The sequence below is a fragment of the Callospermophilus lateralis genome, unplaced genomic scaffold (assembly GCF_048772815.1).
Source record: "Callospermophilus lateralis isolate mCalLat2 unplaced genomic scaffold, mCalLat2.hap1 Scaffold_246, whole genome shotgun sequence".
Classification (NCBI taxonomy): Eukaryota; Metazoa; Chordata; class Mammalia; order Rodentia; family Sciuridae; genus Callospermophilus; species Callospermophilus lateralis.
The window spans coordinates 1,071,172-1,086,479 of NW_027513304.1; the positions used below are offsets into that span (position 1 = coordinate 1,071,172).

Consider the following 15,308-nt stretch of genomic DNA (forward strand, 5'->3'; position numbering starts at 1 on the left):
TAAAAATACATTATATAGACTTTTTGATCAATTACTAAAATGTCCACGCATTTCTGTATATTTTAGCTTTTTCTACTAATAAATTAAAAGCAAGTGGTAGCAGTTCTCAACCCTATCAGATCCAGTTCTCTTTCATGATAACTATTGTGTAAGTCCCCTTAACTGTTTTGAACTCCTATTCATAGGGAAGAAAACTAGCTACTCACATAATTTCAAAAGAGTAAGTATGTGATCTAAGCATGATATAAAGAAGAGATAAGAAGGCAGCCACTTGTGTTGAGATGGTTTGTATTTTAATGTGTCAATGTCAGCACTGGTACATGAGAAGGCAAAACGAAGAGGAAAAGTCGTCCACCTCAGGATCCCTGTGAACCAACCACCCAGCTGGAGACCCCGACGCCTTGAAGGGTGTCGTCACAAATGACGCTCTTTCTGAAATGAACCACTCCTGGTGGCAAGTGCCAGTTCTGCAGAGTGAAATCTTCCCTTGATTTAAACTGAACAGGAGAATTCCTGGAATGGTCAGGATATGTGAATACCGTTTAAAAGCATTTTGTGGACTTTTTCTCATATCATTTTCTTTCAGATGAGTCAGGACCTTTTTCCATTATTATTTATACTTCCTTTGAGGGCTGTTAGGTTTGGCTCAGAACTCAGACTATTATCATAAATAGCGTAGGCCTTCAGTTGATGGTGTGCTGGTTTCCTCAGAGCAGGGAGTTTCTGTTTTGTTGGGAGAGACAGAGTGACAGCTGAATGCACCTGAAATGGTTTTGGTTGTCATCCTCAATTAGAAGAAGGGCCAGAAGTCAGCTCTGTCTTGCCCTTTCTTCTTTTTCCAATTTCTTCCAGTAGAAATGCTTTTGTAAGAGAGCAATCTTCAGGACTTGGCAAAAAACACTGAACTCTGTAGCTCTTCAGTGAGAAAATTGGAATCTGGCAGAGCCTTAGCAAAGAACTGCCAACCACAGGTTCAAGTCAACTCTGAAAAGAAATATTCTCCCCTTGGCCCAAGATCACAGTGGACTTACTGGCATAGGGGATACATTATAAGTTTCTTTTCTGGTGGTGCTAAAAAACTTGAGTGAAGTCTCCCCTGTTCTTCCTCAAATGGCCAATGGATGCAATCAAAGAAGCTCTCAGAAAACTCAGAACTTGCCAAGGGTCCCAGGGCTGTTTTGCATGCATCACAAGAAATATTGTATAGAAAAGTAGAATATCAGACCCAGAGATCCTCATTTCCTGATGTAATATATAAAAACCAAATTCTTAGATAGTATTGCAAATACTGAACATTTTAGATGATTGCTCTGGAAAAAAAGTGCTAATATTGATCATAAAGACGTTACTTTCCAACCTTTACAAATATTTGTGGGAGATCGGATGCATGTCCCCTGCTCACTTCGTGTCCATAAGGCTCGTTAGGAGCAATGGAATGATGGAGAAGACTGGGGTCCAGCATTTCCTCCATGCTTCTCTAAGAAATGTCTTTCTTTTGCTCTTTTGTTTGTGGTGGTCTGTAATTTTCCAGTTCTTCTAGCCTGTCTGAGGTTTCTCCCATCTCTCTTTGGCTGTCCCTTGCTTGATAGCATGCACACTGGACATGGATTAGGACACCTGAGCCCTGAGTAGATTCTCTACCCACAGCAGCTGCTGCCTGCCCGTGAGCTCTTGTTTGCAAAATGACCTCCACCACCTTTCCTCAACTGCCCCTGGTGCTTAATCCATGGTCAGAATTTAAATGGTGGATGCAATCTGCCTTAATAGATTTACTAAGTTTGCTCTAAAGCTTTGTGCTTTAAACAACAATTCACACTCTACTGCATAAACGTAGATTAATGAAACTCTGGAGTTGCTTTTGGCAGTTCTTGCTTTGATAAAAGTACCACATTTTAGAAAGTAAAGTGTTTATTTTGTTTTCCCTCTGTGGCCAAACCAGTCCTTTCCCACAGTGAGAAATGAGCAACAGAAATTGCCAAATCATCCTGTCTGTGATCTGTGACAGTAACAAATGCCTTAGGAGCATTTATCTCCTCAATTAAGGACTTGCTTTGTTTTCCAAGCCCTGACAGCCCATTTTCTAAAACATCCCATGATCCTTCTTCCCCCCTAGCTATCCCTGATACTCTCAGGATGCCTCTCCTCCTCCCCTGTCTTCATGAAGGTCGGGGTAGAGCCAGGGAAGATGCCCAGCAGGTCCAGGGGAGAGGCTGCTGGTGGCTGCCTGCAGGCCGGTTGGGAGCGAGGAGGATGGCATGCTCCACCCTCCTTGGATCTCCATCTGCTGCTGGTGCCGGAGGCAGCCCCCCCACCACCGCAGGTGGTCTTTCCTGCTGCCTCTATTTATAACAAGAGAAGCAACATTTAAGTCTGGGATAACCTCACTCTAATTAGGAAGAACCAACCAACAAATCCAACTGTCCCCTAAATACCCTCTAGCTCCCAGCTGCTTGTGCTATGTCCCACCCTGGGGTTTGGGGGACATAGCCAGAGACTGCGTTTCTCACCAGTGGCTAGGGGCACAGTCTGAGTCTTCTCTGGCCTGTTTCATAAAATGATGTGACAATGTAAGTGTCCATGTTAAAACAGCACGTGCAGAGTGTGCGCTCAGTAACAGATAGTAAGTACCATCAGGTGAGGATCCTGTCTCTTACAGAGTGTGGGAGCTGAGACCTCAGCAATGGGATGACAAGCATTCCAGCCCTTGGGGGGAGGAGCTTTATGTCCAAAAATTTAAAGAAGTTCGTGATCTAGACATTTCGGTCACAAAATTTATGCAGTTTTATTTACCCTGTCTTGGATTACAGAGGAAGAAGATGTGCTTATAAATACACAGAAAGACAGAGGAAGAAGATGTGCTTATAAATACACAGAAAGACAGAGGAAGAAGATGTGCTTATAAATACACAGAAAGACAGAGGAAGAAGATGTGCTTATAAATACACAGAAAGCCCGGAATGGGTTGCATTGGAAAAGAGGCTGGCCACTCTCTTCAGCATCACTGATTTTGTCTCTAGATTTGGACAACATCCTTCCCATAATAGGGCTTCACCATTTTATGTTAAAGTGAAGAAATTAAGAAGCACTTTGTGTGGCTTCAAGAAAACGAAGAGTTTGTTGAACTCAGTTGAACAAAAAGTTAAGGTCACAGCCCAAATAGGATTAGAGACATCTTTTGGTGGGCAAAGGTTCTTAGTTTAATATAATTATGACCTATCTCTCTAGCTGTATGGGCAGATCTGATTATATATTAAAGAGTGTAAAAATTAAGTGACAATGTTTTGGACTCCCTTCTATGTCATTTCCCATTCAATTCTTATTCAGAGGCACACATATTTTGGCATTAGGCAAAGCATAGATACCATGGATAATTTTTTCTGTATATTATATCATAAAAATTCCCAATGTTGACACACTGACATCTTTATTCCTCATAATTCACTTAACCTTATTACATTGCTGGACATTTAGATTATTTCCAGTATTCACTATTTCAACTAATGCTTGATAGCCATCTTCACATATATAATGCTTTATTGAAAAGTATTGCTTCCTAGGATTGATTTGTAGACCTTTCCTCTAATGTATAAAGAACAGAAATTGAATGCTGACTAAACATATTATTTCCTTTTATTTTACTTCCGTCCTCCCCATCTCTCTCTCTCTCTCTCTGTCACACACACACACACACACACACTCACACACACACACACACACACACACACACACAATGTCCTTTTAAACTAAGGTTAAGAGACATGGACACTCCTGCTTGCTTTTTTCTTCTTGCTGCTCTTTCCTTGATCGCTTCCCTGCTGGACAGATTGATGATCATAGCTATCCCTACCATGGTCACATTCACACTGGTTTTTCAATATTGTTGTATTTTTCATTTTAACTTCATTATAGCTTGAACTAAATAACTTCAGCCTCTCCTCCCTCCGAGAGTTGTGAGAAATATTGTCCATCTTTCTTTGGTTTGAACAGCACCTGGAGCTTTTGTAGAGAAGGTATTAAAGCCATAAATACTGTGGTGGGGTTGGTGCTCCAAGGGACGCAGTATCAGGAGGGACAGTTTCTGGGTGTGTTTCCCTGTGGCAAACCTGGGAATGAAGCTCTGAACTCCTGCAGAACCTGGTCTCACCCACTGAACTCGATAGGATGTCCTCTTGGGAGGTGATTCCTCCGCCATCTTTCCACAAAACTGAAAGTGCTTGGTATTACTAAGAGTGGGCGTGCTGCCCCCAGGGACTCAATATCCAAGGCCAAGGAGAAATGGCAACAAATAAAACATTTATTTGTAGCAGGTCTAGAAGTAAAACAGAGGAGGGGGTAGTTAGGCTATCTTGGGATGAGTAATAGAATATTCATCCACGGAGGTGCAATCACAGTTGAGTTTACAGGTAAAGAGCAATCTTCCTGGAGTGAGGAGACAGGAGTACAGGAGGGCTCTCGGCAGAGGGAAACTGCAGTACATGGGAGCTTCTAGTAGGAGACAAGACTGGCAAAAAGGAAGGAGGAGAAGCATGAAACGTTTTTGCTAAAGAACACGTGCTTTGTCCTGGAGTAGCAGCGGGGAGCAAGGAACTTTTAAATAAAGATGTGTCAGGATCTGATGCACATTTCAACCATATAGTTTGGGTTGCAATGTGGATTGGAGGGGGAAAGGGCTAGAATCAGAGCATTCATTTAGATAACCATTTCAATCGTCCTTAAAAGAAACGGCTTACAACTCTCATGTTTTCATTCCTTTTGGTTTAGAAGTCATACTTTCTCCTCTGCAGATCTCTCTGATACTGCTTTTAATTCCTGCAGATGAAATAAATGGAGTTAGCAAGTTGTTATTGATCATAACCTATACGCAAAGGTTAACGTAAGCTTTTTCCTGAGGTTAAAAGAAGCACAATTTACGGCATGACCACATGGAAGCCTTCAGAACATGGTGAAGTATCAACCAACAAACGCATATTTTAGAAATTATTTTTGCTTGCAAAAAGCTCATGATAATTAAGAAAAACAAAAAATCTACAAAAATTTAGACAACACAGCAGTTTATAGTTTGCAAGTGTGGTCATTTCTTACACAACGGTTATAGAAAAGTGTGAAAAGAAAATTAAGGCTATTGGGCTCAGTGGCAGAGAAATGGCTCTGGGCAGGGCCAGGGAGAGAACTGAGAGCAGCAAGACCTTGGAGACTAATGGGGTCAGACGGAGTCAAAGAGGGAGATCTCAGCTGACTCAACCATGTTATCCTGAAGGTGACTGGAAGGCCTTGGGGGCCTCCCCTCCAGGTCTGACAGTAAGGCATGGTGCAGTGCTCAGTTCCAGGTAAAACTGGAGGAGTTCCAGCACCGTGTCTGCCTTGAACTGCATTCTCCAGAAACGGGGCTTTGTAGGACAAACGGGGAAAATATGTTTTAGGGATTATTCTCAGGAAAATCCACGAGGGTCACCAGTAGAAAGGGAAGGAGATGGGGCCGGGCCTGGAATTCAGCCAAGTTCAGGTTGGTGAACTTCAGCCTGATGGGGGTTCAGGCAGAGGACTCTGAGAGTGCCCTGATGAGCGGAGGGAACCCTGCTCCTGCCAGTCGCGGGGTCAGGTCTCTGTGGGTGTGTAGATGACTGGGAAAGATGGGTTCCTTCAGCCTCAGGGGGCCTTCCAACAGACACGGCAGGTGCTAGCAGTTGGGAGAGAGCAACAGAAGTTGGGGTGCCAGAGAAGGATGAAGGGATCCCAGGGTGTCCAGGTAGCCCTGGGAGCACCTGCTCAGTGTTCCCATGAAGCCCAGCCTCTTTTGGTGCAGGGTATTTGGGGGCTCATTAGGAAACCCCAAGCTAGGTTCTAGCCTTCCAATTCTTCCCATTCATCATTTCTTTTTCCTCTACAAGGAGCACACATGTTATATGGAAAGCTAAGCCCCCAAGAAATCCTGGCCTTTCCTACCTCTGGCCTGTTCAGCACCAAATGCTTTGCTAAGTGAAGTGGGCACCTATCCATATGTTCAGGGAGAGCTCTCCAAGGGTGAATTTTTAGCTTGCTTTTCACAAAGTGTTCTCTGTATTGCTGACTGGAGATCTATGCAATGCTCAGTGAGACCAGAGGGTCTTATGCTCCCTTTCTTTAAAGAAAGTGTCTTGTATTTCTTGTATGTTCTTTTTGCAGAATTTTTCAGAAATTGTTGCAGAAATTTCAGGAAAAATTAGTTTAACTCAGTGTTAATTTTGAGTAAAAGTAATTAGTTAGCAATCAGATTGGAAAGATTCATGAATCCTGGAGAACAGTGTGATAACTTTACGAAATCATTTGTTTCCATGGAAGCTGATGTGTGCAAGCCCACACCTATGTGTGTGCACACCTTATGGATAGGTGTGTCATTTCTTTGTTTTCTCATTTTAACATCATACTGATGCCTTCATCATTTTTCAAATTTCATCAGAAATGCTACCTATTTGTTCTCTGTTTGTTCTCTCTTGTATTTCCAAGTGGAAATATGAAATAAATATGATAAAGTAGTTATAAAATGAACAGTGACATGGGCAGGAAATGTGCAAAGAGGAAGGGAATTGAACTTGGACTGGATGTGCTCGATGCACATAGGTAATCGGGTGTCTTGAGTTCAGGGACCTAAGCAGAGTTGTTTCTGGTAAATACTTCCATTTGGCCAGAGAACCTTTGCTAGTGTTGGTGAGCCCTGGTCAGCATGGCCACCCTGCGGAACTTACAGAAGCCCATTCTGGGGTCTCTGTGGACTCCAGCACCTCTGCGAGGAAGTCCTGGAAGCTCGGTGGTGCTCCTGCCACTTCATTCTTCTGGAAATTGTCATCTTTATCCCAACCACCACACTGGGGTCTCTTCCCTAACTCAGAATTTTTTCCTGATTTTTCTTTATTTCAATAACTGCTGTGATCTTTGGGAATGAATGAATGTGTGAATGTGGAAGGAAAGAAAGAGGAAGCCAAGAGATGAGATTTCACTGCTGCTGCTTGTGATCCATCCTCCTGCATGAGTCTCCCCACCCAGGTCACAGGCACACCCAGCTTGTCAGCCTGTTGCCCTGCACACACTCACCGGGAGGCTTCCTGTCCTTCCACTTGGAAAACAGTCAAATGGACGACATCACACAAATGTGTTGGTGCCTGCCTGGAACGGAAATTGTTGTGTGCATTCCAGCAAGGACAAGGACAGAAAGCAGTTTCTAAGTATAGGATTTAGGTTATCAGAACATAAGATACCTAGGAACTGGGGCTTCCTTGGGGACTAGTTTGCTTCTGTGAAATCCAGCCCCACTGCAGGGGAAAAGAAACCTCTGGGTCTGTCTCAGCCGCTTTGTGGGTGTCAATGATGACAGGACTGGTTCCTGTGGCCCTGCAACCCCCTGCCTAGTGTGAACATCTCTGCCATTCACCAGCTGGTGACTGATCTGTGGAGATCAGTTGGGGTAGCACATGTCATGCTGGCTCATAGTAAGGATTAATTTCAAAGTTTGTTTTACTTTTAAAATATATTGAAAGTGTCTTCTAAGTGTCTGAGATAACCTGCTTAATGTAGTCTTCAGGGACATAATCTACCCCCTTGATGGGGATGCTGGCTCATAGTAAGGATTAATTTCAAAGTTTGTTTTACTTTTAAAATATATTGAAAGTGTCTTCTAAGTGTCTGAGATAACCTGCTTAATGTAGTCTTCAGGGACATAATCTACCCTCTTGTGGGGATGGTTAGAGACTCTTACTCAATGTATCTTTTTCCATTAAGAACTTACTATGAAGAAAGTCTGCATTATCTGGGGGCCCTGCTGGTAAGAATTTGGTAGGAAAAAAAATCAATAGTCTTGGGCGGTATTGTCATCTTTTAGCTTTATAAGACCTCAGAAATATACTATTTAAAATTTGTACATCCGATTCATTAGTTGTTTTTTTGGTTGGGAAAACCTCAGAATTGCTCAAAAGTCAGACTTTTTTTCATGGGCTTTAGCAACTTTATGGTACTGGCTTAAATGAAAAGCGTTGCTCTAATTGTGTCAGGGCAGAAAGACCAAAACTTACTTTTGCACAATTAGAACCTGAACAGAAGTTACAGTGAGAGGATCCCAAGTGTCGGGAGCCCCCAGGGAGCTGGCTTGGGAAACAGCCTGGGCAGTGCCCTGGAGTGGCAGGTGCCGGGAATCGTGAATCTGCCCAGGCTGCGTGCGAGTCTCTTGCTCTTTTGTGCGTAGACAGGTGTGTGGCGTTGTGGACACACTGCACATCTCCACTGTGTATGCAGGTTTGGGGCTGAGTCTCTCTCTGCGTCCGGGACGGCCCTCCTGATTCTAGTTACTTTCTTTCATTTAGACAAATGTCCCTGCCTGGCCTGCCCTTGTGGCAGCTTTGTCAGGCTACTTTATCTCTAGACTGTGCTTTCATCCTTCCAGGTTTATCTGTGCCTTTCAGGCAAGCAACGCTTTAGCTGTTTTATCTTGTTTAGTTCCTTTACCTTTTATCTGCACTCTGCATGAAGGATGGAGACGGCAGCACATGACAGGGGGCTGCTGATTCTCCTAGCAGGGCGGACTTGCTGCTGCTGACTGGAGCCCCCAGACATCCTGAAACGTGAACCTGGACCATCCTTGGAGGGTGAGGTCCTGACGCCTGGATTGCCGTAACTAGGCGTCACCATCTGGGTGGTGCACACAGCAGAGATGCACTGTCCGGCAGTTAAGGAGGCTGAGAGAGAGTCAAGGGGAAGGTTGTCTCAGGGCTTTCTCTGTTTCTGCCAGGTGCTGGTAATGTTTGGCATTTGCTAGATGTAGACAGAAGCACCCCCAGTCTCTACCTTCATCTTCTCATGGCCTTTTCCCTGTGCCCTGCCCCTGTGCTTTTTTTTTGGAACTGAGAATTGAACCCAGGGTGCTCAATCACTGAGCCACGTCCCAGACCTTTTAAAAAAATACATATTTTATTTAGATCCAGGGTCTTGCTGAGTTGGTAAGTGCCTCACTAAGTTGCTGACGCTGGCTTAAAATTCACAACCCTTCTGTCTTAACCTCCCAATCTGCTGGGATTACAAGTGTGTGCTTCTGTGTTCAGCTGAAGTTTCCCTTTGTACAAGGAGATCAGGCACCTATGCCAGCATGACCTCATCTTAACAATTGCAACAGCCCTATTTTCAGATTAGGTCACATTCCCAGAAACTGGGGTGTGCCATGTGTATGTAGGGACATGTTCAACTCATCCCCCAATCTGGTCATCATGGAACGCTGCAGCTTTTTAGAGAAGTGTCATCCATTGTGTATCTATGCCCCCTTTTCTTATCCACTCATCTGCTGATGGACACCTAGCCATCTGACACTATCTCTGCCTCCTGTGTTTAGCATGAGCACATCACAGGGAGTTCTTAGCAGTTGGCACGTGTGTGGCTCGGCTTCCTGGTCGCGGGCCGACCTACTGAAGGTTACAGGCTCTTATTTGTTCCCATTTTGTTCTGCTTGGTGCTGCCGCTGACTTCTTCACTTTTGGCTGTCATAGGCAGAACTCTGAGGGAGTCAAAGCAATTCTGGAAAAATTTAGGCTGCCCTCAGCACAGCCTCCGTACTGCATGCCCTGTGAGCTCCAGAAGTGCCCCTTCTCCACGCTCTGGACCTTGCTTGTAACTGCTTTATTTGCCTGCTTATTTTTGAGAGCTCTGTCACAGGTCATTTTAGAATGCTTCCTTAATCATTATGCATTATAATTAATCACTATGCAGTCAACATTTTATTATGCATTTATATGGGTCATTCTTAAGAGTTTTTGGAAAGGTTCTCAACTGAGCATCTTCATCCTCTGGGCACGGCTGGGAACACGTGAAGCCTCTGTTATCATTCTCACTCCAACTGGGCTGGTACAGTAACAGCGCTCCCACAGAAGGCTTAGGGCAATTCTGAGCTGTTCCACTTGTAGTCTGGTTTGAACTTCATAAGAACATGTTCTTGTTCTTGTTTCAGAAGCTCTGGAGAGGCCTGTCAGAGAGGGAATTAGAGATTTGCACTTCACCTGCACAGGAGAAGTGGTTGACAAGTGAAAGTAGATAGGGTCACCCAAGGATGGTGTGTGGAGGGGGAGGGCAAGGTGACCCTGGGGCATGGCCACATTGAAAAGGACCAATCAAGGAAGTACTCAAGAGGCAGTACAGGGAGGCCAGAGGAGGGGAGAGGGACAGGAAAGCCTATGTCACCAAAACCAAGGGTGGGTGGACTGTTTTCAGGAGGGCCACACAGCTGGTGCTCAGGGCCAAGGACTTGGTGACATTTGCAGTGTTGACGAATGGTCAGATGGGTGCTAGATTGCATGAGGTCCTCGTGAGAAACCAGGGGCCAGAGCCAGGGGAAGAACCCACTCCTTCCAGAAAGTCAATGAAAAGGGGAGGAGAAAGAGGGGTGGATGGCACCATAGGGTCTCTCAGGGCTGGAGAGAGACCCTACTCAGAGGTGAAGAAGCATCAGTCCACTAGGAGGTAGAGGCTAAAGACAATGGGAGGCTTCCACAGGGGCAGGGGTTCTGGTGTGGAAACCCCGTAGGGCTCTGAAACCCAATGTTTTCCTCTGGTTTTGGGTTCTGCTATTTGCCAGTACTGCACCTTGGAAAAGTTAAAGTTCTATTTTCCACCCGTGAACCAGTCCCTTATTTTGTTTTCCACAGGTGTTCTGTTTTCCACCCGTGAACCAGTCCCTTATTTTGTTTTGTTCCTGGTAGTGCTGGGGATTGAACCCAAGGCTTTGGGCATGCGAGGTAAGCACTCTACCAACTGAGCCATATCCCCAGCCCTCCACTCCCATCCTATATCACCTGATTATATTGTTTTGAGCATGAGCCGTGGTCATGGGTGAAGGTGTGTACAACAGCTTAGTCTCCGTCTTCCCAGACCTCATGGTGCAGCTATTACATCTTTTATTATGGAAATGACAATCATACACCAATGGGGAAAGAAGAGCATCGTGAACTCCGTGCGCCATCTAGGTGAACCGTCAAGTTGGGACCCATGTGATTGCCTGTATCTCAAACCTCCTCTTACTCAGTTCTTATTACATACTGAACCTCCACCTCACACCTCCAGTTGTCCTCCCAGCGTCCGTTTTTCAACTCCATGCACTGGAACTGGTAGATACGTCTCTCCCCTTTAGTTCCCCCCCTCCCTTCTCCCTCATCTTTTGTTTAGGGTTTTCATATCCCATGCACTGCTTTCCCATGGGTCATTCTGCACGTTTCTCTGCTCTCTGTAAACTGGTAGTTAGACTTCAGGACTTGATCAGCATGCAGTTGGATTATGTTGGGGAGACTGCTCCTTACAGGGTGGCTCTGTGGAAACATGGGTGTCTTTTTCTGAATCTACACATACTGGTGACCTCTGTTTGGAACATAGCCATGAATTCACTCTGGCATTGCAAATACCATTTAAAACACAATTTTAATATTTATAGTTATTCTGGATGTAAATACCCTCGATCCACCCAAAGATACAGAATACTGCCTACAGAGTGAAAGTGCAAATTAATTCTTTATTCAAAAAATATTGAGTTCTTGGGGCTGGGGATGTGACTCAAGTGGTAGCGCGCTAGCCTGGCATGCGTGCGGCCCGGGTTCAATCCTCAGCACCACATACAAACAAAGATGTTGTGTTCACCAAAAACTAAAAAATAAATATTAAAATTCTCTCTCTCTCTCTTTAAAGAAAAAATATTGAGTTCTCCTCTACTCCAGGTGAAGCATGGCTCTCAGCGTTAAGAAAAGAGAACTGTAAAAAGGCCTGGCTTGGCCCGGCACCAGGGTATGTCTCTGTAATTCCAGAGATTCAGGAGTCTGAGGCAGCAGGATTACAGATGCACGAGGGCTGAGGCATGAGGCACAGGTGTGACCAGGAATGTGTGGACTCCTAGGACTGAGAGGTGCTTGAGAAAGGGGACGAAGCACTGAAATGACTTTAGGAATGATCGACTGTCATGCCAGAAAAGTCACATGCAAGGTACAGAGTGTTTCAGGATGTCGCCCCGCAATAAACTCATGTAAAAATAACCCAGTCCACACAGCTGAATGTAGGTGTGGAGTAAACTGGAGCTGTTACTTTCATTTCTGTTTTCGGCATGACATTAGAATCCACCTCCTCCTTCCCTCTTCAGTAGGATAGTTGGGTCCCTGATTTGGATGGACTCACTTTTGAACTCCCAGTGTGTCAGGGTGATGGTCTTGTTTGTGGGGGGGCTTCCTGGTTGTTATGTTCGGTGTCATCCTTGGGTAGCCTTCCATCTAGCCACGCAGGAGGGCCAGGTCACCCGAGAAGCCACAAGCCACATCTGAGGCAGGGCAGATTCTGCAGGCCTCCGTGGGTCTTGCTCTTCATCTGCCACCACCACTTAGTCACTCAGGTCATCCGGAAGGGACCATGGGGACCATTCTGTTTTTCCAAACCCACTGCCTGTCCTGGGTCTTCAAGCTCTAGTGTGGGTCTGTGAATATGTGGGCCTGGGTCCTTATACAGAGCCTGTGCTGTGACCTCCCTGCACCCTGCTCTCACAGGGCCACCTCCATCTGTGTCCCCAAGGCCTGGGTCTGTGTCACTGGGGATCCCCCCTTGCTTTATGGATCTATCCTCTGTGAAAATGCAGATATTCCTGAGGAGAACCTCCACTTTGTACCTGAGTCAACAGGTGTGGGTAGCTTCGTGGGAGCAGGTTTGTGGGAGCAGGTTTGTGGGAGAGAGGTGGGTGAAGACGGCTATTGCGTAGGAAGAGAGAAGCATCCAGAGGGAAGAAGAAAAGCAGTTGTGAGAGAGAGCCCTGAAGTCAAACAGCAAATCCACACCGAGGACCTGTGGGCCGCTTACTCCCAGGCTCCTGCGGGGCTTGCGGACACCCCGCCATTTCCTGTGTGTCCTTTCATTCCCCAGCACAGGGTGCTGCTGTCCGACTCAGCTCGTCTTCCTGTGGCCCCTCGTTCCTTCCGTTTCTCTCCTCTTTCTTTCCCATCTTAATTTTCATTTCCCTTTTCCTTTCTTTGAGCTTTAATTTCCTTATTCTTTTCCCCATTTTTAAATAAATTTTCTCCCTCTCCACCTTTTCCTTCCCTTTTCTTGTGTTGGTTTAAAACTTCAGAAGAAGCTTTTCGATGTGCTTGTCATGTGGGTGAAGTGTTAACTCGGGTGCACAGTTGCATGGTCACAGACTGAAAAACCGAGGGTTGCGGCTTCTCTTGACGTTCTGACACCTGAACCACTGGCTGAAGCTGACTCTCAGTGGGGAGTGAACTGTGGTACGCAGTTAGCGTAAAGATAGTGAAGTGTCAGATAGTCAGTCTTACTGTGTGTCAGACATTCCTTCTCTGAGGCTCTCACATGGCGGCCCCGTGGCCCATGCCTGGGATCCCAGCCACTCCAGGCCTGGGCGGCAGGAGGGGAGACCACATCTCTAACTGTGCTCTGTCTTTTTCTTCTTCTCTTCCTTTTTATCTCCTTCCACCCATGGCTCCTCGGTTGTTGTCACTGTGGTTCCTGTTGTAAGTCAGAGGCTTCTGGCCACACGGATGACACAGATGATGGACACCTTCCCCTTAGTGTTTCCTCTGTTGCCCATGAGCTCCACGACCTCACCCCTGCTCAGGCCTCCTTCCCCTTGAGATGTCAGGTCAAAACCCTGGGCCGCAGCAGTAGCCATCAGAGGAAGGAAGGTGTGATCCCTGCAAACAGGTACACCTGCTGCTGCTCTGCCTACCAGAACTTTGAGAAATTATTCCTTCAGTTCATTCTCTCCATTAGGTTCACAAACTTCTTAGTCTCAGGACCCGTTTATACTCTTCAAAATTATTGAGGCACGCACCCAAAAAGCATTTGCTTACACAGGCTGTAGCTATCACACTACAGTGCTAGAGGTTGATGCTGAGCACAATTCCAAACACATGCATGTTCAAGCACACATCCGTGGGCTGTCAGAGCCTCTGGCCGAATCTGCCGTATACTTGGGAGAGATCAAGAGTGAAGAGAGTCCATTACATCTTAACATTACTTTGAAAATAAGTTTGACTTTGCAGATTTCCAAAAGGGACACAGGGATACCCCATGGGTACATAGAACACACTAGGACCTGTTACTTCAGGTATTTAGGGCAGTTCCTGAATGCTTGTGCTGGAAATTCCAGAAATGGTATTGGGAGTGGGAAGAATATTGGAGAACTTCATGGTACCAGGAATTCACTCCATGTGTAGTCTCTATCAATATTCTCCCTCTCTTGTATTGAGGCACAATATAAGCATATATGTCTAAAAAATCATTTTATGCATATATTCAATGAAAATGATTTAGTACCTTTTTAAAAAAAATGTTTGTAGTTGTAGATGGATAGAATGCCTTTATTTGTTTATTTTTATGTGGTGCTAGGGATCAAATCCAGTGCTTCACATATGCTAGGCAAGTACTCTGCCGCTGAGCTACAGCCCCAGCCACTAGTACCTTTTTTATAACCACTAAAAGCCTAGTTGGTATGACTCTAATCTTGAAATTTTGATACTCACAGTGGATCCTGAGTCACTGGCTCAGCATGACTGCAGGAGTGTTGTGAAGTTCAGACTCATGATAAAATCACTAAAGAGAAAAGTGCCAGGGGTTTTGGTTATATTTCTCATTATCTGGTTAACCAAGAAACACTGCAAGACTATGTGTGAATGTCGAGTCCTCTTTTCTGACTACCAGCATTTAAGAAGTTCCTTTCTCTTGCAAAAATGCATATAAAGTCATCACTTACCAAGGGTGAAACTCCATTAAATAACATCGCCAACCATTTTGATAGAACTTTCTGGGTGGTTTCCACCTCTGAGTCCAACAATGTGACTACCTAAGTCTAATCACTTGCTGTTTCTTTTCAGATAGTTTTGAGACAGATGCACCATTGAATTACCACATCGTCTCAGAATATGGAAAAAATGTCACACTCAACTATCAGCTTCAGATGGATGGGCTGGTGCATCAAGTCACCTGGGAAAAGATCCAGCCCTATCAGATAGACCTCCTAACCTGCTGCAACTTGTCCCAAGGGAGGAGTTACACCTCAAAGTTCCCCAGGCAAATCCGTAGCAACTGCAGCCAGGGCAGCAGGAGCAGCTGGATCCTCATCCCGAACGCCACCGCCTCGGACTCGGGGCTGTACCGCTGCCTCTTCTCTGCCCACTCTGGAGAAAATGAAACCTTCGTGGCAAAACTGACCATCACTAACGGTGAGTGGGCCGTGTTTTCCAGGGGCAAAATGGGAAAAAGCCAACCACTGAGGATGGGTTGCTGCTGTTCTTTCTGTGGTGCCTGCATTCATTTAA

The 15,308-nt window shown here is 45.4% G+C and overlaps 1 protein-coding gene across 1 annotated transcript in view; it reads left to right on the forward strand.

Moving 5' to 3' along the window:
* Positions 1-15,308, forward strand: part of LOC143640426 (CD226 antigen-like) — a 56,140-nt gene that overhangs the window by 18,673 nt on the left and 22,159 nt on the right. The window contains exon 3 of the mRNA XM_077108246.1: positions 14,865-15,212. Coding sequence (XP_076964361.1) covers positions 14,865-15,212 — 348 coding nt within the window. The remainder of the gene's footprint in view (positions 1-14,864; positions 15,213-15,308) is intronic.